At 68.1% G+C, this 24,390-nt stretch overlaps 4 protein-coding genes across 8 annotated transcripts; all 4 read right to left on the bottom strand.

Annotated features, from left to right (window-relative positions):
• Positions 1-1,376: 1,376 nt before the first annotated feature.
• Positions 1,377-4,194, bottom strand: CFAP126 (cilia and flagella associated protein 126). Its single transcript, XM_054182777.1, has 5 exons — positions 4,168-4,194; positions 4,020-4,079; positions 2,761-2,841; positions 2,461-2,637; positions 1,377-1,938 (listed from the first exon to the last, which is right to left on the bottom strand). Exons 1-5 carry the CDS (start codon positions 4,192-4,194, stop codon positions 1,534-1,536), a joined length of 750 nt encoding a protein of 249 aa, XP_054038752.1. The 3' UTR covers positions 1,377-1,533.
• A 1,878-nt stretch (positions 4,195-6,072) lies between these two features.
• VSIG8 (V-set and immunoglobulin domain containing 8) lies at positions 6,073-8,799 on the bottom strand. Its single transcript, XM_054183020.1, has 7 exons — positions 8,751-8,799; positions 8,188-8,363; positions 7,667-7,868; positions 7,414-7,578; positions 7,083-7,205; positions 6,815-6,950; positions 6,073-6,244 (listed from the first exon to the last, which is right to left on the bottom strand). Exons 1-7 carry the CDS (start codon positions 8,797-8,799, stop codon positions 6,073-6,075), a joined length of 1,023 nt encoding a protein of 340 aa, XP_054038995.1.
• A 3,013-nt stretch (positions 8,800-11,812) lies between these two features.
• Positions 11,813-20,062, bottom strand: CFAP45 (cilia and flagella associated protein 45). 5 transcript variants are annotated; one of them, XM_054182841.1, is made up of 11 exons: positions 19,935-20,062; positions 17,109-17,245; positions 15,050-15,191; positions 14,408-14,578; positions 13,993-14,171; positions 13,644-13,773; positions 13,252-13,398; positions 13,049-13,162; positions 12,600-12,793; positions 12,141-12,365; positions 11,813-11,942 (listed from the first exon to the last, which is right to left on the bottom strand). In XM_054182841.1, the coding sequence occupies exons 3-11, from the start codon at positions 15,155-15,157 to the stop codon at positions 11,819-11,821; spliced, it is 1,392 nt and encodes a 463-aa protein (XP_054038816.1). In that variant the 5' UTR covers positions 15,158-15,191; positions 17,109-17,245; positions 19,935-20,062; the 3' UTR covers positions 11,813-11,818. The 5 variants fall into 5 exon arrangements, with proteins under 5 accessions (XP_054038816.1, XP_054038814.1, XP_054038812.1 ...); XM_054182839.1 differs by lacking the exon at positions 19,935-20,062 and adding an exon at positions 18,570-18,811; XM_054182837.1 differs by lacking the exon at positions 19,935-20,062 and having other exon boundaries at positions 13,993-14,192; positions 16,145-17,240.
• A 1,043-nt stretch (positions 20,063-21,105) lies between these two features.
• TAGLN2 (transgelin 2) lies at positions 21,106-24,376 on the bottom strand. Its single transcript, XM_054182842.1, has 5 exons — positions 24,261-24,376; positions 21,835-22,039; positions 21,576-21,750; positions 21,397-21,499; positions 21,106-21,292 (listed from the first exon to the last, which is right to left on the bottom strand). Exons 2-5 carry the CDS (start codon positions 22,012-22,014, stop codon positions 21,151-21,153), a joined length of 600 nt encoding a protein of 199 aa, XP_054038817.1. The 5' UTR covers positions 22,015-22,039; positions 24,261-24,376; the 3' UTR covers positions 21,106-21,150.
• Positions 24,377-24,390: the final 14 nt, after the last annotated feature.

The following is a 24,390-nucleotide window of genomic DNA, read 5'->3' as shown; positions in this document are numbered from 1 at the left end:
GCTGCGGAGTTTGGCGTCTGTTTGCTCGAGGAGAGGTTGGCCGGGAAAGGGGTGTTTGGCTCCGAGATCCCCGGGGAGTCGCCACTTCCCGGAGGAGCCGAGCGATGGAAAAACCAACTGTTTGCCGGCTTTAGGGGCAGGTGAGGTGCCCGACCTTTGGAGCTGCCGCCGGCGGGGCCACGTTGTCTGAAACGCTGCCAGCCCAGGCAGAAAGGAATTTCCTACCTGGCCTGCGGTTGTTTGCACAGGTACAAACGATTGCCCTGAGGTCCAGAGGCTTTTTGCTCAAACTGGCCGATTTTTAACGTTTTGCCACCAGGAGCAAAGCTTTGCGAAGAGGATGCTCCCTGTCGGGAGCTCCGTCCCGCTTTTCTGTCCCAGCGAGAGTCTTGGCTCTGTTTTGGGAAGGATCCTCCTTCCTGTTCTCATCGTCAGCTGGCAAAATGTTGGCTTTACGGGGAACAGCTGCTCTCCTCATCGGGCTTTTGATGGAGACCTGAAGTGGCAGGAGGGGACCCGCTCCAGCAACGCTCTCCGAGATCCCTCGCGCCGGCCAGGCTCCTTTCCACGCGATTGCTTTTACGTCTGTCACCGATCCCGGCCCTCCCGCCCGCTGCCGGACCTAACAAATCTGCCGCTCCGTTAATTAGCAGAAGGCGTCGCGGCCCCGAGGGGACGCAGAGCCTCGGAGATGAGAAATCACAAAGGAGGAGAAACCCTCTGCTGGCAGCGTGGTGGAGGGAAAAGACTGACTGCCGAACCCTGCTCGGCGTAGCCGCCCGCCCCAGCGGGAGAGAGCTTCTCCTGGGTGAAAAATGAATGTATTTTAGTTTTAAACCAATTACTTCCTGCAGTTGCTGAAATGGCTTTTATTTGGAACCCGCTTCTGCTGGCTAATGAGCTATTCTGTGGTGCGTGCCAGCTGCTAACGAAGTTAGGCTTTGCTGTGGCTCTCAGCTGCGCTTCGCAGGCTTTTATTTCCCTTCCGTGAGCGGCGGGAGGGGGCTGCAGCGCGGGGAAAGGAGGCCAGAGCTGCCCCTTTCCACCCCCCCCACCAGCAAGAGACCGGTGGAGGAGTGGGTGAGACCAGCCTGCGGTGGTGGGATTTCCCTCCTGGGTGCAGGGAGAGGCTGAGTGGGCCGTCAGTGGCTCCAGACGCACGCGGGATCCCACTTTTCCAGCACAAAACATTAAATGGGATGAGCCGAGATAAAGCCCGGAGGGGGCACCGTGTCCCACACCGAAACGCAGCATGGACTTGGGCAGCCCGGACCCGCCCTGAGCTACCGAAACCAAACGCGGGGCTTTATTTATTTATTTATTTATTTTTAAACCTGTATTTTTCTAAATTGCTATGAAAACACGAGCGCGGGGCCCTGTGGGGCTGTCCCGCTGTTGGCCTCGCTTGGGCTTTCCTTACCCCGGGGGTGGGAAGGTGGTTTCTGCGTGTCCGGAGGTTTGGCGGGATTGCGGGAGGGGACAGGAGCCGAGTGAAGCCAGCTCAGAGCCCAGCGCGGGGTGGCCACCCGACTCTCACGCCCGCGATGCCCTGAGCCCTGGGGATTTGCCCCCTGGGCTGGCAACGGGGGCGGTTTGACGAGAGCTGGCCCCCGGGGGCACCGAGGCTGGGATTTGGGGCGACCTGGTATCCCCATGGCAGGGGTCTGTCACCGCAGGCTGGCAGGAGCCGGGGGTTTGTCCCCCAGGTTTGTCCTGCTGGGAGGAAGGCTGGAGCGCTGCCGGGGGCTGCGGGGACGCGTCCCCCTCCCGCCGGACCCCCGTGCGGCCGGGCTGATGGGACCCCGGGGCTGTGGGACCCCCAGGGCCAGCTGGCTCCTCCAACGCTCGCCCGGCGGGATGGATGCCCTCGCTGGATGCCCTCCTGCTCCTTCGGGAAGGCTCCGTGGTGGTCTGCACGTCCGACCAAGGCTCCTGGGGCTGCGCGAGGGAGATTCGGGCTACGCTCAGGGGGCAGAGATGGGAACGGGGGGGGGGCACTTGGGGTGGGGGCTGCTCTACGCGGGGACAAGGCACCCATGGCCGCAGTCCCCGGGGAGAAGCAGGGAGCGGGAAAGGGGTGCTGGGGGGGCTCCAGGAACGCCCTTCGCATCAGGGCAGTCCTTGTTCCTGGATGCTTTTCTCCTGGAGGAGGAGAACGGCAGCTTGTGAGCTCCTCCTGCCGGCACAGCGGCACCCAGCCAGCCCCGGGGAGACGAGCCCGGATTTGGGGTGAAGCGGGGGGAGCCCCAACCCGAAAAAGGGGGGAGACGGTGGCCCAAGCACCGGGCGCTGCCTCCTTGTACCAAACACCCCTGAAATCTGCTGGTCCCCAGCCCTGGAAACCCTCTCCAGCCTGGGGACCACCACAGAGCCACCCTGGGAGATGGACCCCGTCACGGGGGGGCCACACCAGAGCCCCAGCGGGCGCCGGCCCCGGACCCCCAGAGGGGGACCACCGACCTTCCCGGTGATGTCGGTGCGGAGGCCGTTGCGGGCGCGGGTCAGGGCGGTGGGCCGGCGGATCCAGGCGGTGAGCCGGCCGGCAGCGGCGGCCGAGCGGGACGTCAGGTCCAGCCGGGCCGGGGGAATCCGTGACGGCATCTCCCAGGTCCCCACAAACGTCCCCCACGGGGAAGCCTGGGAGGAAGAGGGGGAGCGGGGTCTGGCCGGGGTGTTGGGGTCCCAGGGAGCCCCGGTGCTGGCCGAGGGGCAGGAGCGGCCACCTCTGGCCCCCCGCCACGGGCCGTGGGTCTGGCTCACCTGGGAGCGGGGCACGTTGGGGAGCAGGTGCCCCCGGTCATCGGCGACGATCGGCGTGGAGCCCTGCCGCAGCGAGGGGCGCTGGGGGAGCGGGGGGCGGGTGTATGGCTGGGGGTCCAGGGAGGGTCCCAGGGGGACCTGGGTGTCCGGGCTGGGGCTGAGGGAAGTCCCGGGGGGGTCCAAACCAGGGCTGAGGGGGTCTCGGTGGGTTCTGGGTGTCAGGGACAGGGCTGAGGAGGGTCCCAGGGGCGTCCCAGGGGGACTTGGGTGTCCCGGGGTGTGGGGGGGGGTCCAAACCAAGGCTGGGGGGGTCTTGGTGAGTTTTGGGTGTCAGGGACAGGGCAGAGGGGGGTCCCGCAGTGATCTGGGCTGGGGCTGTGGGCATCCCAGGTGGTCCAGGACTGGGCTGGAGTGGTGCTGGGGGATCCCAGGGGGGGTCCAAGCCAGGGCTGGGGGGGTGTACCAGTGGGTCCTGGGGGTCCAGGACTGGGCTGAGGGGTCCTGGGGGGTCTCAGGTGTCCAGGGTGGGGCTGGAGGGGGGCCAGGGGATCAGGGCTGGGGCTGGGGTGATCATGGGGGGGCCCGAGGTGGTCCAGGCTGGGGCCGTGGAGGGTCCCAGCGGATCTCGGGGAAGTCCAAGCCAGGGCTGGGGGGGGTCCCAGTGGGTCTACGGGGTCTGGGCCGGGGCTGAGGGGGGTCCTTGGGGTCGGGGCTGGGCTGAGCGGGGTCCCGGGGGTCTGTGAGGGGGCTGAGGGGTCCCGGGGGGTCCGGGATGGGGCTGGGTAGGGCCTGGGGGATCCCGAGGGTCCAGGCCAGGGCTGAGGGGGGTTCCAGGGTCCTGGGCTGGGGGGGTCCTGGGGGAGTCCGGGATGGAGCTGAGAAGGTCCTGGGGGGTCCTGGGAACCCAGGCCAAGGCTGAGTGGGGTCCTGAGGGTCCCGGGGGTTTGGGCTGGGGCTGGGGGGTCCCAGGGGGGTGCGAGATGGGGCTGGGGAGGACCTGGGGGATCCCAAGGGCCCAGGCCAGAGCGGAGGGGGGGTCCGGGGCTTCCGCGGTGGTCTGGGCCGGGGCTGAGGGGGGTCCCTGGGGTCAGGGCTGGGGCTGGAGGGTCCCGGGGGGGGTCCGGGATGGAGCTGGGGAGGTCCCGGGGGATCCTGGGGACCCAGACCAGGGCTGAGGGGGGGTCCGGGGCTCCCGCGGTGGTCGGGGCTGGGCTGAGGGGGGTCCCGGGGTGGGGGGGTTCCGTCCCGTCGGTACCTGCCGGCCGGGGGGGGGGCACGCTCCAGTTCTGCAGGCGGTGGGGGCTGAAGGCGTCCTCGTACTGCGGGGAGAGCGGGGCCGGTGAGAGCCTGCACCGGCCCGGTCCCGGTCCCGGTCCCAGTCCGAGCCCCCCCCACCCCCGCCCTCACCTGCCCCGAGCCGTAGCGAGCCGCCATGGGCCGCGCGCGCCGTCTCCTGGCAACCGCGTTGGGGGCGTGGCCTGGCGAGGGGAGTATCCGGGGGGGCGGGGTCTGACGAGGGGGCGTGGTTTGGTGACGGGGGCGTGGTCTGTCTGGGTGTGTCCGGGGGGCGGGGCCTGGCGCGGCCCGGGTTAATAGTCCCAGAATGCGGGGATGGTTGGGGCGGGGCGGGGCGGGGCGGGGCGGGGCGGGACGGGACGGGGCGGGGCGGGGCGGGGCGGGGCGGGACGGGACGGGACGGGACGGGACGGGACGGACCTTTAGTGCCCATCCTGTGCCACTCCCTGCCCTGGACAGGGACACCTTCCCCCACCCCACCCCTGTCCCCTCCATCCCATCCCTGTCCCCTCGTCCCCATCCCTGTCCCCTCTGTCCCTATTCCTGTCCCCTCGTCCCCATCCCTGTCCCCTCCATCCCATCCCTGTCCCCTCTGTCCCTATTCCTGTCCCCTCATCCCCATCCCTGTCCCCTCCATCCCATCCCTGTCCCCTCTGTCCCTATTCCTGTCCCCTCATCCCCATCCCTGTCCCCTCATCCCCATCCCTGTCCCCTCCATCCCATCCTTGTCCCCACCATCCCACCCCATCCCCATGTCCCCACCCCTGTCTCCTCCGTCCCCATCCCTGTCCCCTCTCCCTTCACTCCCTGTCCCCTCCATGCCACCCCTGTCCCCTCTTGCTGTCCCATGGCCAGCTTCCCCCCCCCCGCCACGACCACCCCCAGCGCCCCCGAGCCCCTCTCTCAGGGCTGCTCCCATCCCTCCATCCCGAGGGCTGCCCCCACCCCACCCTGGATTGGGGTCAGGGTTGGGGCGTCCCCTTCACCGCGTGGGGCTGCCCTCGCCCCTCTCCGGGGCTCCCCCCGCCGTGGGGTGCTCAGGGTGCCCCATCCCCTGCCAGAACTCCCGGGACCCCCCCCCCCACCCAAGGCGACGGCTCCCGGACATGTCCCGGCTCGCCCAGCGTCCCGGCTGGCGTGGGGCTGCCTCCGGGAGCACCCATGGGTGCTGCGGGGTTGTGTCAGCAGCGGGCCGGACGCCGCCGGGTGCCCTGACACCCCCACGCCATTGACCCATCCCAGGACCGGCGTCCCTCCGCCGCCCCGGTGAATCGCTGCCGCCGTCTCCCTGGCACCTTCCGTAATCCGTACACCTGCCGCCTCCCCCCCCCCCCCAGCCCCCGCCACGACGGCACAGCTTCGAATTCACTTTTATTTCCTTTCGTTGTTTTTATTTCTATTTTTCCGTATTCCGAACTGCAAATCCTGATGCCAATGGCCTTCTCGGCTCCAATAACACCCAATTGCTAAAGCCAATGCGGGGGCACCGGCGATGCCGGGCCGGAGGCGGGGGGCGGGGGGGCAGGGGGGGGGCGGCTGCTGAGCAGCCGGTTGGGACGATTCGGGGCTGGCGCGTCCCTGCTCGCCCCCGGAGAGAAATAAAGAAATAAATATTGCTGAAATAAGGAGGGGAAACCTCCAGGAGCCGCCCTGAGAGCCGGGCAGTGGCTTGGGAGTGGGGGGGGGGGGGGGACGCCATACAAAAAAAAAAAAGGGGCCAAAAAAAAAATTAATAATCATAATAAAGCAACAAAAGAAGATTCGATGAACCCACGGGGGGGGTGGTCTGCTGGATGCCGCAGGTGTGTTTCGTTGCGGGGGGGTGGAGGGAACGGGATTCCTGACTTGGATTTGCCCGGCAGCTCAGCCCTGCGTCGCTTGGCGCTGAATCCCGGCGATGCCACCGGCTCCGGCCGCGCCGTCCTTCCCTCCCGCGGAGCCGAATCCGGGTGGGCGCGGGGCCGGGGGTCGTGGGGCGGGGAGGGGGGGGCGGTGAGGTGGAGGCGGTGGGGGGGGTTACAGGGCCGGGCAGGCGACCTGGTGCCGGATGCCTTCGTTGCACATGAGGGCGGCCGCCCGCTCGTCGCCATCGCCGTGCTGGCACTGCATGTAGCTGATGCCGTGGGGGGAGTAGCTGTGGTGGGCGCAGACGTTGCAGGCGCGGGTCATGGTGCCGCCCGTGCTGCTCCTGCGGGCAGAGGGGCGGCACCACCGTCAGCGCCCGTCGGCACCCACCCGGCAATCCCCGCTGGCACCCCACTGGTTTCTTTCTATCGCTGCCAACCGGTGCCTGGTGGCGCTCGCCAGCTCCCGTTGGCGCCCGTCGGCGCCCACTGGCACCCATCGGGTCCCCTGGGCACCTGGCGGTTCCCAGCGGTGCCCGTCAGTGCCCCGTGGTGCCCACCAGTCCCCACCACTGTCTGGTGGTACCCGTGGTAGCCATCAGTGCCCGGTGGCACCCAGCGGTGCCCATCGGTCCCCGGTGGTGCCTGGAGGTGCCCATCAGTCTCACAGTGATGCCCATCGGTCCCCGGTGGTGCCCATCGGTCCCCAGTGGTGCTCGTTGGTCTCCCGTAGTCCCCAGTGGCACCCGCTGGTGCCCATCGGTCCCCAGTGGTCCCCAGAGTGCCCATCCGTCCCCGGTACCCGGCGTGCCCATCAGTCTCCCAGTGATGCCCATCGGTCCCCAGCGGTGCCCATTGGTCCCCAGTAGTGCCCGCTGGCCCCCGCCGGTGCCCGCTGGCCCCCTGGCCCTCACCTGCAGTCGCTGCAGGCCCGCTGGCACTCCTTCCGGCGGTAGCGGCAGATCAGCGCCCCGATGAGGAGCCCGAGCAGGCTGAGGAGGAGGAGGGAGCCCAGGATGGAGCCCACGATGATGCCCGCTTGCCTTCCTCCTGGGGCGGGAGCACAGCCTGTCACCGCCGGCCTCCCCACCGGCTGCCCACTGGTCACCTTGCCCCCGGTGGCACCCTGGCACGCAGGGCCACCCCCGGCAGCGCCTTTTCCCACGGGCTGGCGGCACTTACTTGGCGCAGGGCTGAGGTTGAGCTGGCAGACGGAGTAGCCCACGCGGTTGGTGACGCGGCACTGGTAGACGCCGGTGTGCACCTCCGACAGGCTACGGATCAACAGGTCGCCAGGAGCACGTCCTGCCGCGGGGAGGGACGGTCCCGTCAGCCCCGGCACTCTCGGGCACGGGCACACACGGGGACACCCACCGAGCCGGCCGCGCGCAGCCGTGGGCACCCACCACCACCACCAAGCGCTCGCAGGCAGGGACACCCCCAACCCATGGGCACCCCCTGGGTGTCCCCTCGTCCCCTCCCTGGCTGGGTGCAGCCCCCCAGTAGCACCCACCTTGGATGGTGCCGGAGGGCAGGCGTCCCCCGCCGTAGCCATCGGCCAACTTGGCCCACTGGTAGGCCAGCGGGGAGGTGCCCCCCCGGCTGTAGCACCGCAGGAGGATGCTGCTCCCTTCTATCACCTCCCCCTCGGTCCAGCACTGCGGGGTGGCCGGCTTCTCTGCAGGGAGAGGGACACCGTCACCGCCAGGGCCACCGGGGGCCACCTGGGGTGTGGAGGAAGGGGACACAGAGGGGACGAGGCTCACCTTGCACAGTGACGATGACCTCGTGCACGGCCACGGTGTTTTTCTTCACCCGGCACTGGTAGGTACCGGTGTCGGAGACCTGCAGGTCGGCCAGGCGGATGGAGGCGTCGTACTGGCTGGGGTCGTTCTGCACGAAGGCCACCCGGTCCTGCAGCCCCGAGCCGCTGCCGTAGTTGACGTGGTGGTCATGGTAGGACAGGAACTGGTTGGAGAAGCAAGTGGGGAGAGTGGGTGGGCTGGGCCAGGTGGGGGGGACCTGGGGCTGCCGCTTGCCCGGACCCTGCCCAGACCTTCCCCTGCCCTGCCGGACTCTGCCTGCCCTGCTGGGCTCGGTCCGGTCCTTCCGAACCCTGCCTGGTCCTTCCCTGCCTGGTCCTTCCCTGCCCATCCAGACCCGACCCGATCCTTCCCTGCCCTTCCAGACCCTGCCTGCCCTGCCTGCCCTGCCTGCTCGACTGGGCTCCCAGCTGGTCCATCCCAGCCCGGTGGGGACGGCGGCTGCTGGGACAAGTGACACTCACCACATTCTCTGGGCCGGTCCGTTCGGGCGTGATCTGGATCCACTCGATGCCCAAACCTTGGGGACCGTTGTCTTCGGGTTCCAGGACGTAGGGGCAGCCCAGCTTCACCGAGTCGCCCTTGGCCAGGTACAGCACCTCCCGGCCCTTGCTGTTGATCCTGACGGCCAGGAGGAGAGCTGGGGAGAGAGCGGCACCCGTCAGGCCGGCTGGGGAGCGCGGGGACACCTGCGCCCACCCACACCCCCCCTCAACGCATCCCGACCCCACGTCCTGCAGCGCCCGACCCACGGGGAGCAGGGACGGGGCAGGGGCTCCCGGTGGGGCTGCGTCCCCTGAAGCTGAGTCGGGGACAAAGGGAAGCGGTGGGCTCCATGCCACCCGCCCAGCTCCTTTGTGCCACGGGTGGGTGTCAGGGCAGGACCAGCCCCGGCTTCTCCGCTGACCACGGGGTGCATCCGACACGCGGCTGGGCAGGGACCCCCTCCCACACCCGCTCCCGGCCTCCATCCTCGTCGGCATGGCTGCAGGAGCGAGTCCGAGAGCGGGGATCCTTCAGCGCCTACCTGGCAGGAGACCCAGGAGCAGGAGCAGGCTGGCGCCGTGCCCTGCCATGACGCTGCAGCCGTGCCGGGTGGCGAGGAGGAGAGGGAGCGGAGGAGGCTCCGAGGCGACGGGGCAGTCGGCCGCGCGGGGCTGCTTTTACATGCTGGGGCCGGGGCGCTCCTCCCTGTGGGGCGGATGCCTTTGGGATGACTGAGTGGCTCCAAGCTGTGCGTGAGCGATGCCGCCCTGCTCCACTCCCTACCTGCTAATTAAGCATCGCCATGCCATGGGCTCCCATCCAGTCCGACCCACGGCGGGCAGCGCGGGCGAGGGGGCACCAGCAGCACCCTGGGGCACCCGGAGCAGGGATCACGGGGCCATGGACCGCTCCCCCCCGCCACGGTGCCTGGTGGCTGGTATCCCGGGGTGGGCACTGGTGAATTGAGGGTGGGCGGTGGGAAAAGGCTGCCTGGGACTCCCCCCCCACCCACCCACGGAGCAGCCCGAGCATCGCCCCATGAAAGTGCCGGCTTGGCCCCACGCAGGTCCCAAAAGGCTTTTGGTGTCGGGGCACTCGGGACGATCGGAAGAGCTTAAAGGTGTGGTTTGACCATGGGCTTAAGCTCCCGCAGATCCCTCCTCTGGTCCTGCCCCCCCGCCCCGGCCTCCGCGAGAGGGCACAGGGCTACTGGGACGGTGGCACCCAGCGGGCCCACGATGGCGGCACTGCTGGGACACGGTGGCTGGTGCTCCAGGCCGTGGCTCGCTGCGCGGGGCCATGGTGGCACGGCGGCAGCAGGGGCAGCACATCCTGGGCCACCCTCAGCACAGCAGAGGGGACAAGCCGTGGGGCTGGAGGAGACCGGGACAGCCGGAGGGGAGGAAGAGAGGGACCGAAACCTGCTGGAATCTGAGGGCAGGGGTTGGGACAGGGATGCTCGGCAGCGAGATGGAGGGGTTGGGACAGGGATGCTCCGCAGCGGGTAGAGGAGTTGGGACAGGGACGCTCGGCTGTAGATGGAGAAGTTGGGACAGGGATGCTCCGCAGTGAGATGGAGGAGTTGGAACAGGGATGCTCGGCAGTGGATGGAGGAGTTGGAACAGGGATGCTCGGCAGTGGATGGATGGGTTGGGGACAGGGATGCTCGGCAGCGGTTAGAGGAGTTGGGAGAGGGATGCTCGGCAGCAGATGGAGGATTTGGGGACAGGGATGCTCAGCGGCGGGCAGAGGAGCTGGGACAGGGATGCTTGGCCATAGATGGAGGATTTGGGGACAGGAATGCTCGGCAGCGGATGGAGGGGTTGGACAGGGATGCTTGTCCATAGGTGGAGGGGTTGGGTCAGGGATGTTCGGCAGTGGGTAGAGGATTTGGGGACAGGGATGCTCGGCCATAGATGGAGGATTTGGGGACAGGGATGCTCGACTGTAGATGGAGGATTGGGGGCCAGGGATGCTCGGCAGCGGGTGTCGGGGACCACTCTGGGGGTGCTGAGCCCCATGGGAAGCCCCGGCCGGGGGCACTCTCCGTGCCTGTGTCCCTTGGGGGGGGGGGCCGGGCTGGCCGAGCCCCACACTGGGCTGCCCCGGCGCTGTGGGTCAGGCCCCATGCCCGCCTCACCCGTGCAGTGCCCTGCGGCACGGCCCGGCCGTGCTGGTGCTTTCCAGACCGTGACTGCCCCGGCCGGCCGGGCGGCACCACCCAGCCGGTCCCAAACACCAAACACTCCCCGGGGCCAAGAGCTGCTCCATTTACTGGCCACAAGTTGAGCTCACCGCTGCCGGTTAACCCTTACCGGCCCCGTGCTGGGAATTGGGGACGAGCCCGGCACACGTTTCGCCGCGTCTGTGATTTCGGGGCCCCCCTCCCCGTCCTGTGCCTGGCCTGGCCCCCGGGGCATCACCGGGGCCCTTCCTGCCGTGACGGGGCCGTGGCTCACCGCGGCGCGGGGCTCGGTGCCGGCGCGGTGCCGGCTCCCCGACCCCGGTGACTCCTGCATTCCTCGGCGCCACAGGGAGCCCGGCGCACGCAGGAAGGGTGGGGAAGCCGCTCCACCCCGGCCAGCCGGTGGTCACAGCCCCCTCGGTGGCTTTGAAACCCTCCGGGCTCAGCCTGGCCTAGAACAAGGCCGTGACAGCCCGGCCGAGGCGGTGACCCAGAGTGACACGGTTGGCGTGTGGCCACTGGGCACCAGGGATGGGGGTGTGGGTGGCCGAGGCCAGTGTTGGGCACCGGGGATGCTTTCTGGGCTGGCCACGGGTGCCGAGGGGTCGCAGAGGGCTCGGTGGCCATCAGGGCTTGCACGGGGTCGGCTCTGAGGTGGCCCTTCAGCCCCTGCCCCGAAAGGGAGGGCACCGTGGCGCCTGGCTCCGTCACCACATGGGGACACGCAGCGGCTGGAGAAGAGACAGGGAGGAGATAACGAGAGGCTGCGGCGTTTCGTCCTCCCGATTTTCCCAGCTCAGGGCTCCCGGCAGAGTCCTCCGAGCCGTCCCCCCCTGCCCTGGGCAGTCGCGCCTTTGCCGGCTCTCCTTATTTTTCAGCTGCTCTGACAATTAATCAGAGCCACTCCCATGGGATCCCGTCCCTCTGAAGCTGCCAGTCCCTATCCCAAATGGATTTTGAATGTTTGCATCATGCTCCCGTCTTTTGGCTTTGCCGCTGAAAGAAGGCCGCTGCCCGCAGGGCCCGGAGGTGACACCTCGGTGAGAAGGTGGCACTGCCAGGGCTTGATGTGTGTGCGGAGAAGAGCCCGCCCGGCTCATGGGGACCCTACCTGAGCTCCCCCCCCCCCCGCAGGCTGGGAACACCTGAGCTGCTTCGGTGGTGACACCGAGCTGTGCCGAGGGCTTGGCGACACTCCTGGCCCCTCCGAGGACGAGGGCCACCTCGGACATCTCTCTCCCGGAGGAGACGGGCAAGGGGTGGTCTGTGTCCCGGGGAGGTCGGATGATGAACCTTGGGGCTACCCCAGCCTCAAGGGGCAGCTCCTGGCCCGCAAAGCCGAAAGAAGGGAAGGATGAAAGACACCGTCTGCTCCATAAAACATCTCTGTTAGTAGAAAACTCAGCCTAAGAACATGGAAAGCCTTAAGTCGCCGGGGAGCCGGAGCTCTGCTCCTGGTGGGGCTGAGCCTGGCCGGGGGCTGCGCTCGCTCGGTGCAGGGCCCTCCGCTCCACCTGGGCACAGTATCTCTCGGGGATGCCAGAGGCTCTGCGGAGGGGAAACAAAAAAACCTCATCAGGCACCCCGCGCTACGCCGGAGCTGAGCTTTAGCTCCCCCCGGCGCGGATCCTGTCGGATGAGGACGCCAAAGAACCCGTGAGGCGGCCCAGGGGCCAGGAGACGGTGGGAAGGCAGGAGGGACGCGCGGGAGGCCGGGGATGCACGCGGCCAGCGGCAGCGCGTCACCTGAGCTCCCGCATCTTCTGCTGCTTGAACTGGGCGATGCGTTGGCTGCGCTGGCGAGCCTCCTCCTCCAGCCGCCGGCACTCCTCGAAGGCGGCCACCCGCTCCCGCGCCAGCTGCTGCTGACGCTCCCGCATCTGGCGCCGGACGTCGTTGGCGTGGGCGAGCTGCCGACCTGCCCTCCGCGCCTCCTCCGCCTTCTCCTTCTCCATCTGCTCCTGCTGGACCCTGCCGGAGGGACGGGGGCAGGCGAAAGGGGGCTCCAGCCCCTGTAGGTGCCGATAACCCACCCACGGGGGCTTCGGCCAGCACCGGAGCCGCCGATTATGCCAACTTGTCACCGGGAGCCCCCACGGTAGCCCCCCTGCCACCGTGTCACCCATCTCTCAGCCCCGTTTCGCAGGGCAGGGTCCCTCCATCTCTCCGGCGAGCTCCCAGCACCGTCGTCGTCCCCCCTTTCACCTGAGGATCCTCTCGAACTCATGTCGGTCCTGCTGCACCTGCACGGCCATGCCGTGCTCCCGCTGGGCCATCTGCTCCAGCCGGCTCCGCTTCAGCATCTGCTCCGACTCGGCTTTGCGCCGCGCCGCCTCCTTCTCTTTGCGCCGCCATTCTCGCTCGGCAGCCTCCTGGCTGCGCTTGGCCCTCAGCGCGTCCTGCCAAAGCACGGTGGGGGCCGGGGGGGACACATTGGTGACGCTGGAGGGCACACGGAGGGCTTCCCGCAGCCGGGGGGGAGGCGTGGAAGAGCTTGCCGGTGGTTCTGCCCCAGCGCCACGGCCAGCGCTGCTGGGGGACCTCACCCGGCTCCAGGCGCGGGTCCAGACTCACCACATCCAGGGGAGCTTCCGATGCGCTGGGGGGGTGACGGGGAAGGTGGTGAGCGAGCCCGGGGCTCGTCAGCCGCTCACCTGCTCTGCCTGGTGGTCCTGGGCCCTCTCTTGCATGGCCCTCAAGCGCGCCATCTCCTTCTCCTTCTCCCGACGGATTCTCTCCTGCTCAGCTTCAAACTCGGCCTCCCGCTCCTGCGTGGGACGAGAGCGGCGCGGCAGCTCCGGCGGCACCTCTGCTGCCACCGCTGGGCCCGCGCCAGGGTCACACGCCGTCCTCTTACCATTTTCTGCCTCTGGTACTCGAGCACCCGCTCGTCCGCCAGCCTCTCCTGCTCCCGCTGCTCCTCCTTCAGCCTCTGGTTCTCGTCATTGACGCGTTTAATCTCAGCCTGGATTTTCCTCTGCTGCTCCTGTTTCCGCTCCAAGTCCTGAAACGACGCGGAGGGTCCGAGCTCCTCCAGGTCTGCCTTCCCCAGGGCACGGCAGCACTTTCTGAGGATGCCTCAACTTCCCGAGGATGCCCCAACTTCCCCAAGAGACCAGAGCTTTAATCCTGCTGCCTGTTGGCTCCACACATCAAGTCTGGTTTAACCCAGCGCTGGGTCACCCTTCCAAGAAGGTGAAAATCTAACTCTGTCCCCCCCCCTGCTCCCCAGCGGGTCACTGGTGGCACCTTCAGGTCCTCCATCTTCAGCTTCTCCAGGTACGCCAGCATCTCCTGAGCCTCCTGGTCCCGCTGTTCGGCTCTCACAGCCCGCTCCTCCGCGTTCTGCTCCATCTGCTTCACGATCTCCTGCCTCCCTCTGCAAAGAAGAGAGCGGACGCGTTCCCTCCGGCTCCGTCCCACTCCCAGAAGCAGAAATTCCAGCAGAGACATCCGTCCGCTGCCTCGTGCTGCCCGGCCCAGCGGCGGTGACTGGGAGAGATGCTGCGGTGTGAAGCCGGGAGTTATCCCAGCTCCGGCACAAAGTCTGGGAAGAGGACGGGATGCCTCTGGGGGGAAAAGGGAGCCTTCTGCAAACCTGATCAGCTCCTGCCTCCTCCTGCGCTCCAGCTCTTCCCGCATCTCTTCGGCCTTTTTCCTCTCCACCTCCATCATGGTGGCCAAGCGCTTCTCTTCTTCCTCCAGCTCTTTCGCGATGAGCTGCTTCTCCAGGAGCTGCGTGTCCCGGATCATGTGGCACTTGGCGCCAAGGATCAGCTGCGGGGACAACAGGTCTCCCTGGTCTCCGAGCCAGACGGGGCAGCGGCAGCAGGGACAGGCACACGGACGGGGGGGAAAAGGGAAGGAGAGGAAGATCCTGAGTTGCAAGTAGAAGAGGGTTTGGGTCTAGAGTGGCTCGGTTAATCTCACGGGAGCTCACGGCGGCCCGTCGGAGCGAGCAGCTCGGTCCTGCGGTGCCGGGTGATGCCGGGGAGCCGCCGTCCTCTCCCTACCTCGCTGAATTCCTTGATCTCGTCCTCCTGCTCCATGCGCATCCTGTTGGCCCTCTGCAGCAGGTTCTGGGCTCGCTCCCGCGCCTCCTCCTCCAGCTCGCTCAGCTTCCCCGTCTGCTGCTGCAGCGCGGCCTTTTCCTTGGCCGCGCTCTTGCGCTCGCTCACGGCCTCCTGCGGGATCGGGCAGGGCTGCCGAGAGCCGGACACCCTCCCCGGGGAGATCCAGGGGCACGGCCGGCTCCTCCAGCCCTCCCCACAGCCCCGGCTCAGACACCCCGCTCCCTTGGGAAGGGGCGGCGGGAACGCAGCACGGGAGCTTCGTCATGGCTCACCGTGGGCTGGGGAGGGGGGAAGCCAGGGTGGGATTCCTTCCCCAGCCATGGAGCGGGCAAACCCAGGGATCCTGCACAACCCTTTCTGCGATGGGGACGGGAGAAGACACCCGGCTGAGCTGCCTCCTTGCCCCGGCAGCGACGGGCACAGCAAAACGGGGGCGAAAAAGGGAGGAAGGCGGTGGCCCCCGGAGCTGGAGCATCTCTGACCCACAAGGATAGCTCTCCCCGGGCTCACCCACCTCCACCCACGGCCCGGGAGCTGCCAGTGAGTGGGGAAAGACGGGACAAGGGGGGAAAAAATGCCTACGAGAGCGGCTTCCTTCTCCGCTTTGAGGGCTGCCAGCTTGGCCTCGCGCTCCTCCTTGGTCAGGACTCGGGCTGCCGCTTTGATGCGCTGGAAATCCTCCTGCCCCATAACGAGGGAGGCTGCTGGGTTCTCCGCGGGGACGCTGGGCACAGGGAGAGAAAGAAGTGAGCGGCACCGAGCCTCCAACAGCTCCCCAGTCCCTTCTCCGCAGGGACGTGGGACCTGCCGGGGCTGCCCAGGAGCCCCGGAGTCACCCCGGAGCCACCCTGGAGCAATGCAGGAAGCACCGGGGCTGGAGGGGGGATCCAAGTGGGGGGAGGACGAAAGAGAAAGCGCCGTGAAAGCGTGTCCGCGCTGTGATGCATGCGGGGGGATGACGGGATGCACGGCGGGGTGGCCAGGGCCCTCCTGGGAAAACCCCCCAAACATTCCCAATCAGCCCCAATAAATAAAATGCCGAAAGCATTTCAATCCCACGTGACTTTCCCGGACCTTGTTTGGGAAAATTTTGACCACTGCCTTGACCTTTTTCCAGCGGGACACGCAGCTCGTCCCGTTTCCTCCCCCCCAGACTGACTGTCGCTGCTCCTGCGGCCAGATTCCGGGGAGCAGAAGCTGCTTTCTCGCTCTGTTTAATGACACCCAGCCCGCTCGGGCTCCAGATCCGCACAGTTCGGCTTCGGCTCTGCTCGCCCTGGGAATCCAGCGGGCATGAGGTGAGGAAACACGGAGCTGCCCGGACAAAGGAGTGCGGAAGGTTCCCTCCCGCCGCCACCCCGGCCACTGCGGAGCCACCGACTCCTGCCCGTGACTCAACCCTGTGGCTTAGAGGAAATCACCGAAGCTCTCGGTGCCCCCATTTCCCCACTTGTAAAAATGCGGATAATAACACGGGGCTGTTTTCCAGGAGCAGCCTGTAACTCCTGTAAGGAGTTAATTACTCTTGGTATTACTCAGATACCATGGTGACGCGTGTGGCGTAGAAGCGTGTATTAACCAAATGCATAGAGCACTTTGAAGATGTTCAGGACTAAGAATTTACTCATTATTATTGTGTGTCACCTTTCATCCACCCTCGTGAATATGAACAGATACCTGCATAATGATCGCTGGAGAGCCGCATCACAGCATCGGATTCCAGGACGCTTTAAAGAATGGCTAATGGTCACAACGGCACTAATAAATGTAATAATACACTGGCCCAGTCGTTCCCAGTGTTTGGGTGACCGGCCTGGGATGTCTAGGGCCTGATTTTCAGGAATGGAAGCAGCACAAACAGTTTCCATCGGCTTCGGATGGAGCGGCGGCCGTGAGACAGACACGGCTGCAAATTGGCCCTCGGCTTGGGGCGCTGGGTCAAATAAAAACGTGAGTCTCATAAAACCAGCCGCGAAAGCCCGAAACCGGTGTCTCTGCGCCTCCTCGCTCCCCTCAAAACCCCAACCCCGGCTGGCACGTTTTTCCGGAGCGTTAAGGGCATTACGCGGAAGGTTCAAAACAGGAAGCGAAAGACGAACCTCGCGCCCGCGTGCAACTACAAGGAAAATTTAGGGAGGTCAAAATGAGGTTAAATTGGGCTAATGGCCCTGTTCTCGTCTATGTGCTGCAGGCTTTTAACGAGCGTAGTAATTAGGGCCGGGGTTCTTACAGTTCAGCCTTGCTTATAAAACATCCCTGCAGAGGAACGGTGTGCTCCCGACGCTCCGCTGCCTTTTCCACACGGGGATTTTGGGTATCGGAGCGCGGGCGGCAGCCTTTGCTACGTGACGAGGTTTGGGGTGGGGTGGGGGGGGTTGTTGTTAGTCCCAGAAGGAGCTTTTCTGGCTGCGGAAGTTTTAGGTCGCTTTTCAGCGCTTCTGGTGATGATTCAGTGCCTCTGTAAAACGCCCGGCGCTTGCCGGCTCCGTCGCTGCCCAAGCCAGGCGGATGGGAGCCCATCCCTCCTCCCCCCCCCGGAGATGTCCCGGCAAACAGCAGGAGAACCTCCGAGAGGGTGCTGTGACAGACGCGAAAGGGGCCCCGAAAGCTCCTGGGAGCCGCCAGCCGGGCCCGGACTTACACGAGGTGGCGGATGAAGTCCTTGGTGATGAGCCGGATGGTCTCGGGCTTGCGCTCGCCAGCGGGCGACGCTTTGGGAGCGGTCTGCGCATCCCGAAGGATCACCAGGGGGCTGCCGGAGCGCGACCGCTGCAAGGTCTGCAAGAAAGGACGGCGTTACCTGCGGATCCCCCACCACCATCCCCCCTCCATGCCCGTCTTTCTGCCCCCCAGCTCCTGGGCACAAGAGGACCCGTGAGCTCGGGATGGCAAACGCCCTCTCGCACCGCCCAGACCAGCGAAGTCTGGGCAAGGGAAAGTTTTTCTGGGACATGGGGAGAACCAAAAATATCCCTAGAGCACTGCTTTTTACTATAAAAAACCAACACCTGTGCGTCAGTCTCCCACACAGATGTGAAGTAAAGGGCGAGCTGACACTCCAGCATCATCTCGGCCACCTTGAGATGACGGTAGCCCTGCCCCGCTCACCTGTGGCCACCGGCACCTCTGTCCTGCTGAGCCCCATGGACCCAGGGAAAAAAAACCCCAAACTCGCTGGGGGCTGGCAGGGGGGGTCCTGGGGAGGTGGCGGGGGGGGGGGGGCCAGGTCTGGGGCTCAAGGTCTGGCCTTGCAGGCCATTCACAGAATCCATCACAGAATCAACCGGCAGGCGGCACTGGGCAGAAACCAGTCCTCCCAGTACAGCCCGCACTGGTGCCAGTCCCTTTGCTCGAGCCGAGACTGCCACCTAGTGAAGGTCCCCCTGTCGGGGGGGGGTGACTTGGGGACCTCGCTCCTCACCCCCAGGCCAGGGTGGGCGCTGGGAGCCCCCCGAGGGGATGGGAGCAGCCGAAGGATGTCCCAAACATGCGAGGGGCTGCCCCACGGAGCCTCCGACCCGGCCGCAGGGTCTCTGAGAGAGGCAGGAACGGGAATCCCGTCCACCCCCGGCCAAGCCGCTAACAATCCTGTGGGAAGGAGCATTTTGGGGAGCAGGCACCGGCGTCTGCGGAGCAAGGCTCCGGCAGCCCAGCGGGATGGTTCCCCGGCCAGGAGACCCAGGTCAGCCCCGGGTTCGGCTTCCCCGAGCCCAGCCGCGGCGCTGGCGTCCCACCAAACCCTCCCCCGGGTGAGAGAACCACGAGAGCTGTTCTAAGCCGCACGCAGATGCGTGGTTTCCCTTGTATTTCTATTTACTAGTTCAGCTTTAAAACCCTAAGCGACCGCTGGAGCGAATCCTCCAGCCGGCCGGGTGCCGAGCGGTTCCCCGGGAACTTGCTGCCGGCAATATTTCCATTTTACAGGTCCGCCGTATTTCCTTTTTGTGGGTTTGCTGATCCCGAACCACAGGTTCTGCCGCAGCCCAGCACGGTAGGTACCGGAGCGGCGTCCCAGCCACCGCGGGGCCCCAAGCGCGAGCTGTTGAATTAAAGGGTTTGGCACCGAGACACCCGCGCAAACAAAGATAATAGTGTTATTCACCTCAACCAGCTCGCACGTTGTCCCCGAAGCCAGGAGAACTCCTGGGACTAGACCGGGATTAATCTCAGGGAAGTCAATTAACACCCAGAGGAGTGTTACGACATTTTTATCTAACTGCCTTGAAGGCCTTCGCGATAACAGATCGTAAACCTGCCCCGGGGCTGCTCGGCTTTGCGGGGCGTCCGAGGCGCACGGACCCGCTCCCAAACCCTGGGCACGGCCGCCGGCTGGGAGCGGAGGTAATCGCCATTACACGCTTCCTTTCCCTTTTCTGAAAAAAAAAAACAACCCAAGGGGTTTTGGCGAGTCTCGTCGGGCAGATTTGTTTCTAGGCGATAAGATCCAGGAGAGGAAATTGCAGCCGCAAACGTTCTCTCCCCCCCGGGCAGAGGGACGAGTGCCTCGAAGGCAGCGTGGTCCCCTCGCCGCGGACACCCCCGGAGATATCCCCGACCTTCCGTCACGCCTTTTGTCGGCCGAAGAGACGGCGAGGGTGAGATGGGACAAATTCCGCCCGGCCCTTGTACCTCGATGTGCGTCGGAGACGCCACCGAGGGTGGGGAGAGCCAACGGCCGCGGCCGTAAACCCAACCCGCCCCGGGGAGAGTCCGTCAAGGAGGTGGTGGTGGTGGGGGAGGAAGAAGCACGTCCCAAACGTCGCCTTCCCGGCCACCTCGCCTGGAAAAACGCTGTCCTCCGGAGGCTGCGGGAGGCCGGGGACAGCCCGGGGACGAGCGCGGAGGAAACGAGCCTTTTCCTTACGGGAGCGGAGGGGAAGGAGCTGCCGCGGGTTGTTTATCTCCGCTCCCAGCGGCCGGGGGCATCCGGCCAGGAGGTCGGAGACCCGGCTGCGGCTCCGCCGCCGTCTCCAAGGGGACCGATTCCCTCGCTCCCTGATGAAAGGCTAAATATGTTGGCAACCAGCTGCTCTGGAAGCTTCCAGCCCCTGCTCCGAGGACTCTATCCCACAGGGAATAACCCCGAGCTAACGTACAGGCTCCTCTCCTCTGCCGGGGTGTCTCAACTCCTGAGCCGCCTTCGCTAATTAAACTAATCACCCTCCAGGGTGTGGAGGGGGATAGAGGCACCTCCGGGGGTGGTGGTGGTGGATTTCGTGCCCTCTGGAACGTCGGGCCTGGGGGAGCAGGGCCCGGGGAGGGCTGGCGACGGCGTCCCCCGGCCCGGTGGGTTCGGAGAAGGGGGACCATGGAGGGAACATGGTGAAGAGCCTCCGTGACGGGTGGGTTGAGGCCCGGGGCAGAGGCGGTGCGAACCCCGGGAGCCTCCCGAGGGCTCCGGAGAGGTCGCGGCCCACCCCCCCGTCCCCCCCCCTCCCTGGTGCGAGGGACCGGCAGCGCCCCTTACCCGGCTCTCCCCGAACAGCGACTCGTCCACCGCAGGGCTGCGGGCCCTCCGCCGGTCCCGGCTGTGAGGGGGGGGGGGCCCGGCAGGATGGGGGGGGGCCCGCCGGGCTCGGGCCGCCGGGACGGGCCGCTCTCACCATCCCGCGGCGGCGGCGGCGCACACGGTCGCCATGGCAACGCCTCCCCCCCCGCCCCCCCCCGCCCCGTGCGCTCCCTTGGCAACGGCCGCGCGCGCGGGGGCGGGGCCGCGCGGGGCGGTGGGAGGGGGTGTCACATGCAGCGGGGGGGGGGGGTGTGTGTGTGGTGTGTGTCACGTGTCCCCCCGGCCACGCCCTCCAGCCACACCCACCCCCGCGACCACGCCCACAAATTGGCCCCGCCCCTCACAGCCATGGCCGCGCCCAATGCAGCCCCGCCCACAGCCACGGCCTCCCATCATAGCCCCGCCCCAACCGCGGCCCCGCCCACAATCATGGCCACGCCCCCTCACGGCCACGCCCCCTCGAAGCCCCACCCACAGCCGTGGACTCCACCACCTCAGCCCCGCCCACTCTCGCGGCCCCACCCGCACCACTACCCCGCCCATCTCACCCCCGCCCACAACCATGGCCCCGCCCCTTCTGCCTTGGCCACGCCCCTTCTGCCTCGGCCCCGCCCCCTCACCCCAGCCCCGCCCCTCCACATGGCCCAGCTGCCCCCATGGTGTGGTGCGAGGCCCGGGGGGGGGGCCTGTATCACGCCCCCCCCCCCCGGCGTCTCCCCTCACCCTGCCCTGGTGGGAGCCGCCCCCCCCCATAGAGCTGCCCCCCCGGACCCCCCCCATCATGACCGCCCAGGCCTGGGTACAAGAAGAGCCGTTTATTTAGGTGCGGGGGGGGGGGGGCCGCTGCCCCCCAGCACAGTGCTGGGGCTGGAGGGGGGGGCACTGCGGCCCCCAAGGCACTGGGAGGGTGGGGGGGGTGGGCACAGCGGGGAGGGAGTGCAGCTCCACCACCCCCCTCCCCCCCCCCCCCAGCAAAATAATAATAATAAAAAAAAAAAAAGACTTTGGTCCTGGAAATACTGGCTGGGGGTGGGGGGGCGGGTGCCTGGGTGGGGGGCACCCGGCTGGTCCGTGGCAGGAAAAGGATGGGGAGGGGGGTGGTTAAGGCAGTCTGGGGGCCGGCCCCCGGGGGGTGGGGGGGGGGCCATGCCGGGGCCGGGGGGGGTGCGGGTGCTCAGAGGATCTGGCGGGGCATGCCGTAGCCCGTCATGCCGGCCTGCGAGGCGCCCCGGTTGGTGCCCATCTGCAGCCCGATGACGCTCTGTCCCTCCTTCAGCTTGTCCTCCGAGAAGACGCGCCGGTTCTCCTGCGACTTCCTGCGGGCACGGGCGGGCGGGCGGAGGGGCGTCAGCCTCCCCGAGGGACCCCCGCCGCCCTGCACGCACCCACACGCCCCCCCCCACCGGCACCCACCACCTACTTGGGGAACCAGTTGGGGTCTCCCACGAAGAGCCCGTCGCCCTTGGCCACCGCCAGGCTGCCCAGGTTCATCAGGGTCCTCTGCACGCACGCCATGTTCTTCCCTGCAAGACCCCAGGCGGGCTCAGCCCCGGCCCCCCCCGCGGTCCCCGGCCCCCGCGCGCTCACCCAACCGCTCACCTTCCCAAAGGTCGACGGTCTGGAAGATGTCGGTGGCGGCGATGCCGTAACGCTCGGCCGCCTGCAGGAACTGCGAGATCTGCTCCATCTGCTTGAAGGCCATGGCGGACGCCTGGATCTTGGCCACCGGGCTCTGGCCCCGCGGGTGCAGGCTGTTGATGAGCCGGCACAACACCTGGCCAGGATGGAGACGGGGGTCAGGCGGCACAGCGCGGTGACCCCCCCCCTGCCCCCCCCAGCCGGCCCTGGGGGTACTCACGGTGCCGTCCTTCAGCCACTGCTGGAAGCCGTCCCTACCGGGCGCCGGCTGCGCGACGTCGCCGCCGCACTGTGCCAGGATCCACCGCACCAGGATCTGCTCCAGCTCGGGGTCGTACTGACGGTCGATCTTCTGCTGCACCTCCCGGCTCAGGCCGTACGACGGTCCCCGGTTTGCCATGCTGACGGCGGGGAAGGGGGGGGGTCTGCAGAGATCGGACCCCCGTCAGCGGCTCCGGTGGCGCCAAGGAATCCAGCACAGCCCCCTGCCCGCGCTGCGGTCGTTGGGGACAGCAGGGGACAGCAGGCATGGTGGCTGCTCCCCAGCAGCGTGGCACAGCCCCATCCTGCCCGGCGGGGCAGCCTGGACGTCCGGCGCGGAGCCTTATCACCGGTGCCAGCCGCTGCCCTGCCCTGATGGCTTCCTGCCCCGCCGGCCAGCAGCGGGCACCGGGTCCGTGCCCACCCGAGGGCGAAGGGGCGATTTGGCTCTGGGCAGGGTGGGCAGCGTCGCGGCCCTTCCGTGCCGGGGGTGGGGGCACCCCCCGCCCTGAGCATCCCTGTCCCGGCGCGGATTTGGCAGGCGCCCGCTGCCGGTCGAAGCTTGTTTGCAGAGCTCGCCCGTTTGCTCGGGCCAGGTGCCAGATCCGGGACCGGCTATGGGAGCGCGGGGCCCAGGGCCACCGGCAGAGGTGCCCCCACCCCCAGCAGGGAGCCGGACCCAGCGGGCCCCGTGGGCAAGCACCGCCCTTGCCAAGGTGCCATCGGAGCCGGTGCCACCCGTACTGGGGAGGGTGGAGGCTGTGCAGGTGCCTACGGGGACGCGCTGGAGCCAGGGTGGTCTGGACCCCCTCTGCCCACCAGTGACGGGCACACGAGTGTCCCTGGGCCGTGCATGGCCGCCGGTGCCATTCCTGCACCCCTGGCACTCGGGGGACACGCAGCACATGCTGCTCCCCCAGGGGTGCGGGTGCCCCTGCCAGCCCCGGTGCCCGCGCCCCAGCTGGGGACATGTGGCAGCTGCCGGCCTGGGGCAGCCCGGCCCACGCCGTGGGGGGGACACACATGGGACCAGGCTGGGTTTGGGACCCGTCACACCCCCGGGGCTCCCGTCACCAGGAGCAGGCACGACGAGCCGCCCCGGCTTATCGGGACACGAGGAAAACCAACTCCCAGACCCACCCCGGGGAAGCCGGCGTGCGAAGCCTCAGCGCTGTGGCCACCCCACAACCCCCCCTGGGCTAGCACAGCATCCCCCCGCAAGCCACTGGCCACCGTAGGGCCGGCCGGGGCGAGCGCTGGGGAGCGGGCAGCCCCCGCAGGGAGGGATCCGGCCCCCCCCGGGGCGCGGGGAGCGGCCGGCCGGGGGCCAAACCGGTTGGGAAACAAAGAGGAGCTGAAATTGGTGCAGACGGGGCTGATTTCCCGGCGCAGCTGGGGCTTGCCCAGCCGGGAGCGTGGGGGGGGGGGCCGGACCCAGCCCAGCCCAGCCCCGCCGGGACCCCGCGGGAGGGGGCTGCACCCCCCCCCCCAACTCCCCTACACCCCCCCACACCCCCATAGCAGCCCCCGGGACAGCGGGGAGGGGACCGTGGCCGGGTACGGCCACCCCGGGGATCCGCCAGGCGTCCCGGGGGCAGCGCCGGGGGGGGGGGGACACCAGTGGGGATGCAGCCACCCCGGGGTCCCCGTTGGGCCGGCAGGGAGGGGGCCATCCCCATCCCAGCTGGGACAAAGCCACCCTGGGGGACCCCATGGACCCCCCCCCCCCGCCCCGGTGCCAGCAGGGAGGGGACCGCCCCCAGGGCGCGGCCACCCCGGGGTCCCCGTAGACCCCCGGGGCCGGCGGGGAGGGGACCCCCGGCTGGGACCTCGCCGTTCTGGGACCCCCAGGGGTCTGCGGGGAGGCGACCATAGGGGACAGGGCCACCCTGCGGATCCCGCCGGCACCGGGGGGGCGGGGGGGGGCGCCGGGGAGGGGACCCGGACCCAGCTCGGTTGGGACACGGGGCCGGCGGGGAGGGGAGCGGGGCTCGGCCCCGGGTCGCTGTGCCAGCTCGGAGGGGCGGCGGCGGCAGCTGGGAGGGGGACGACGGGGACGGACACCCCCGGGGCGGCGGGGCCGGAAGCCGCACCCGGGTCCCGCTTCCCGGGCGCGGCCGCGTGTCCCGGCGGCTCCGCGGGCGCCGCGCCCGGCCCTGCCCGGAGCCGTTACGCCGGCGCGGGGGGGGGGTGCGGGGGGGGGGGTGTCACCGGTCCCGCTCCGGGCCCCCAGGGGCAACGCCGTCCCGGCCATTTTAGGGCAGGGTCCCATCCCGGTGCCCATCTCCATCCCGCTCCCCGGTCCCCACCTGCCGCCCGGTGCCCGTGGGCGCTGCCCGGTACCCGGTGTGTGTCCCCCCCGCCCCGCCCCCCCGCCCCCGCTACCTGCGGGTCCCGCGGTCCCGGTGCGGCAAGTGGCGGATGCCGCCGCCCGCGCCCTTTTCACGGCTGATGTCAGCGCGGCCGGGGGCGGCCCGGTACCGCCCGCTCCCGGGGCGGGTCCGCCGGGCCGGGG

Source organism: Rissa tridactyla, chromosome 23 (genome assembly GCF_028500815.1).
Source record: "Rissa tridactyla isolate bRisTri1 chromosome 23, bRisTri1.patW.cur.20221130, whole genome shotgun sequence".
In the NCBI taxonomy this organism is placed as follows: domain Eukaryota; kingdom Metazoa; phylum Chordata; class Aves; order Charadriiformes; family Laridae; genus Rissa; species Rissa tridactyla.
This window is presented reverse-complemented; position numbering and strand designations above follow the sequence as displayed.

Coding starts and splice junctions, on each gene's coding strand:
- TAGLN2 (XM_054182842.1), bottom strand. CDS start 22,014: ATGGCAAACCGGGGACCGTCGTACGGCCTGAGCCGGGAGGTGCAGCAG. Junction 21,751..21,834: donor AGTGGCTGAAGGACGGCACC/GTGAGTACCCCC, acceptor CATCCTGGCCAG/GTGTTGTGCCGGCTCATCAA. Junction 21,500..21,575: donor GACCGTCGACCTTTGGGAAG/GTGAGCGGTTGG, acceptor GGGGTCTTGCAG/GGAAGAACATGGCGTGCGTG.
- VSIG8 (XM_054183020.1), bottom strand. CDS start 8,799: ATGGCAGGGCACGGCGCCAGCCTGCTCCTGCTCCTGGGTCTCCTGCCA. Junction 8,364..8,750: donor GCTCCTGGGTCTCCTGCCAG/GTAGGCGCTGAA, acceptor CTCTCTCCCCAG/CTCTCCTCCTGGCCGTCAGG. Junction 7,206..7,413: donor GCCCTCCGGCACCATCCAAG/GTGGGTGCTACT, acceptor TCCCCGCGGCAG/GACGTGCTCCTGGCGACCTG.
- CFAP126 (XM_054182777.1), bottom strand. CDS start 4,194: ATGGCGGCTCGCTACGGCTCGGGGCAG. Junction 4,080..4,167: donor CTCGCTACGGCTCGGGGCAG/GTGAGGGCGGGG, acceptor CTCTCCCCGCAG/TACGAGGACGCCTTCAGCCC. Junction 1,939..2,460: donor GCACCGACATCACCGGGAAG/GTCGGTGGTCCC, acceptor TCCCTCGCGCAG/CCCCAGGAGCCTTGGTCGGA.
- CFAP45 (XM_054182836.1), bottom strand. CDS start 15,478: ATGTTTGGGGGGTTTTCCCAGGAGGGCCCTGGCCACCCCGCCGTGCAT. Junction 14,193..14,407: donor AGATCAAGGAATTCAGCGAG/GTAGGGAGAGGA, acceptor CTCGGAGACCAG/GGAGACCTGTTGTCCCCGCA. Junction 13,163..13,251: donor AGTACCAGAGGCAGAAAATG/GTAAGAGGACGG, acceptor CGTCCCACGCAG/GAGCGGGAGGCCGAGTTTGA.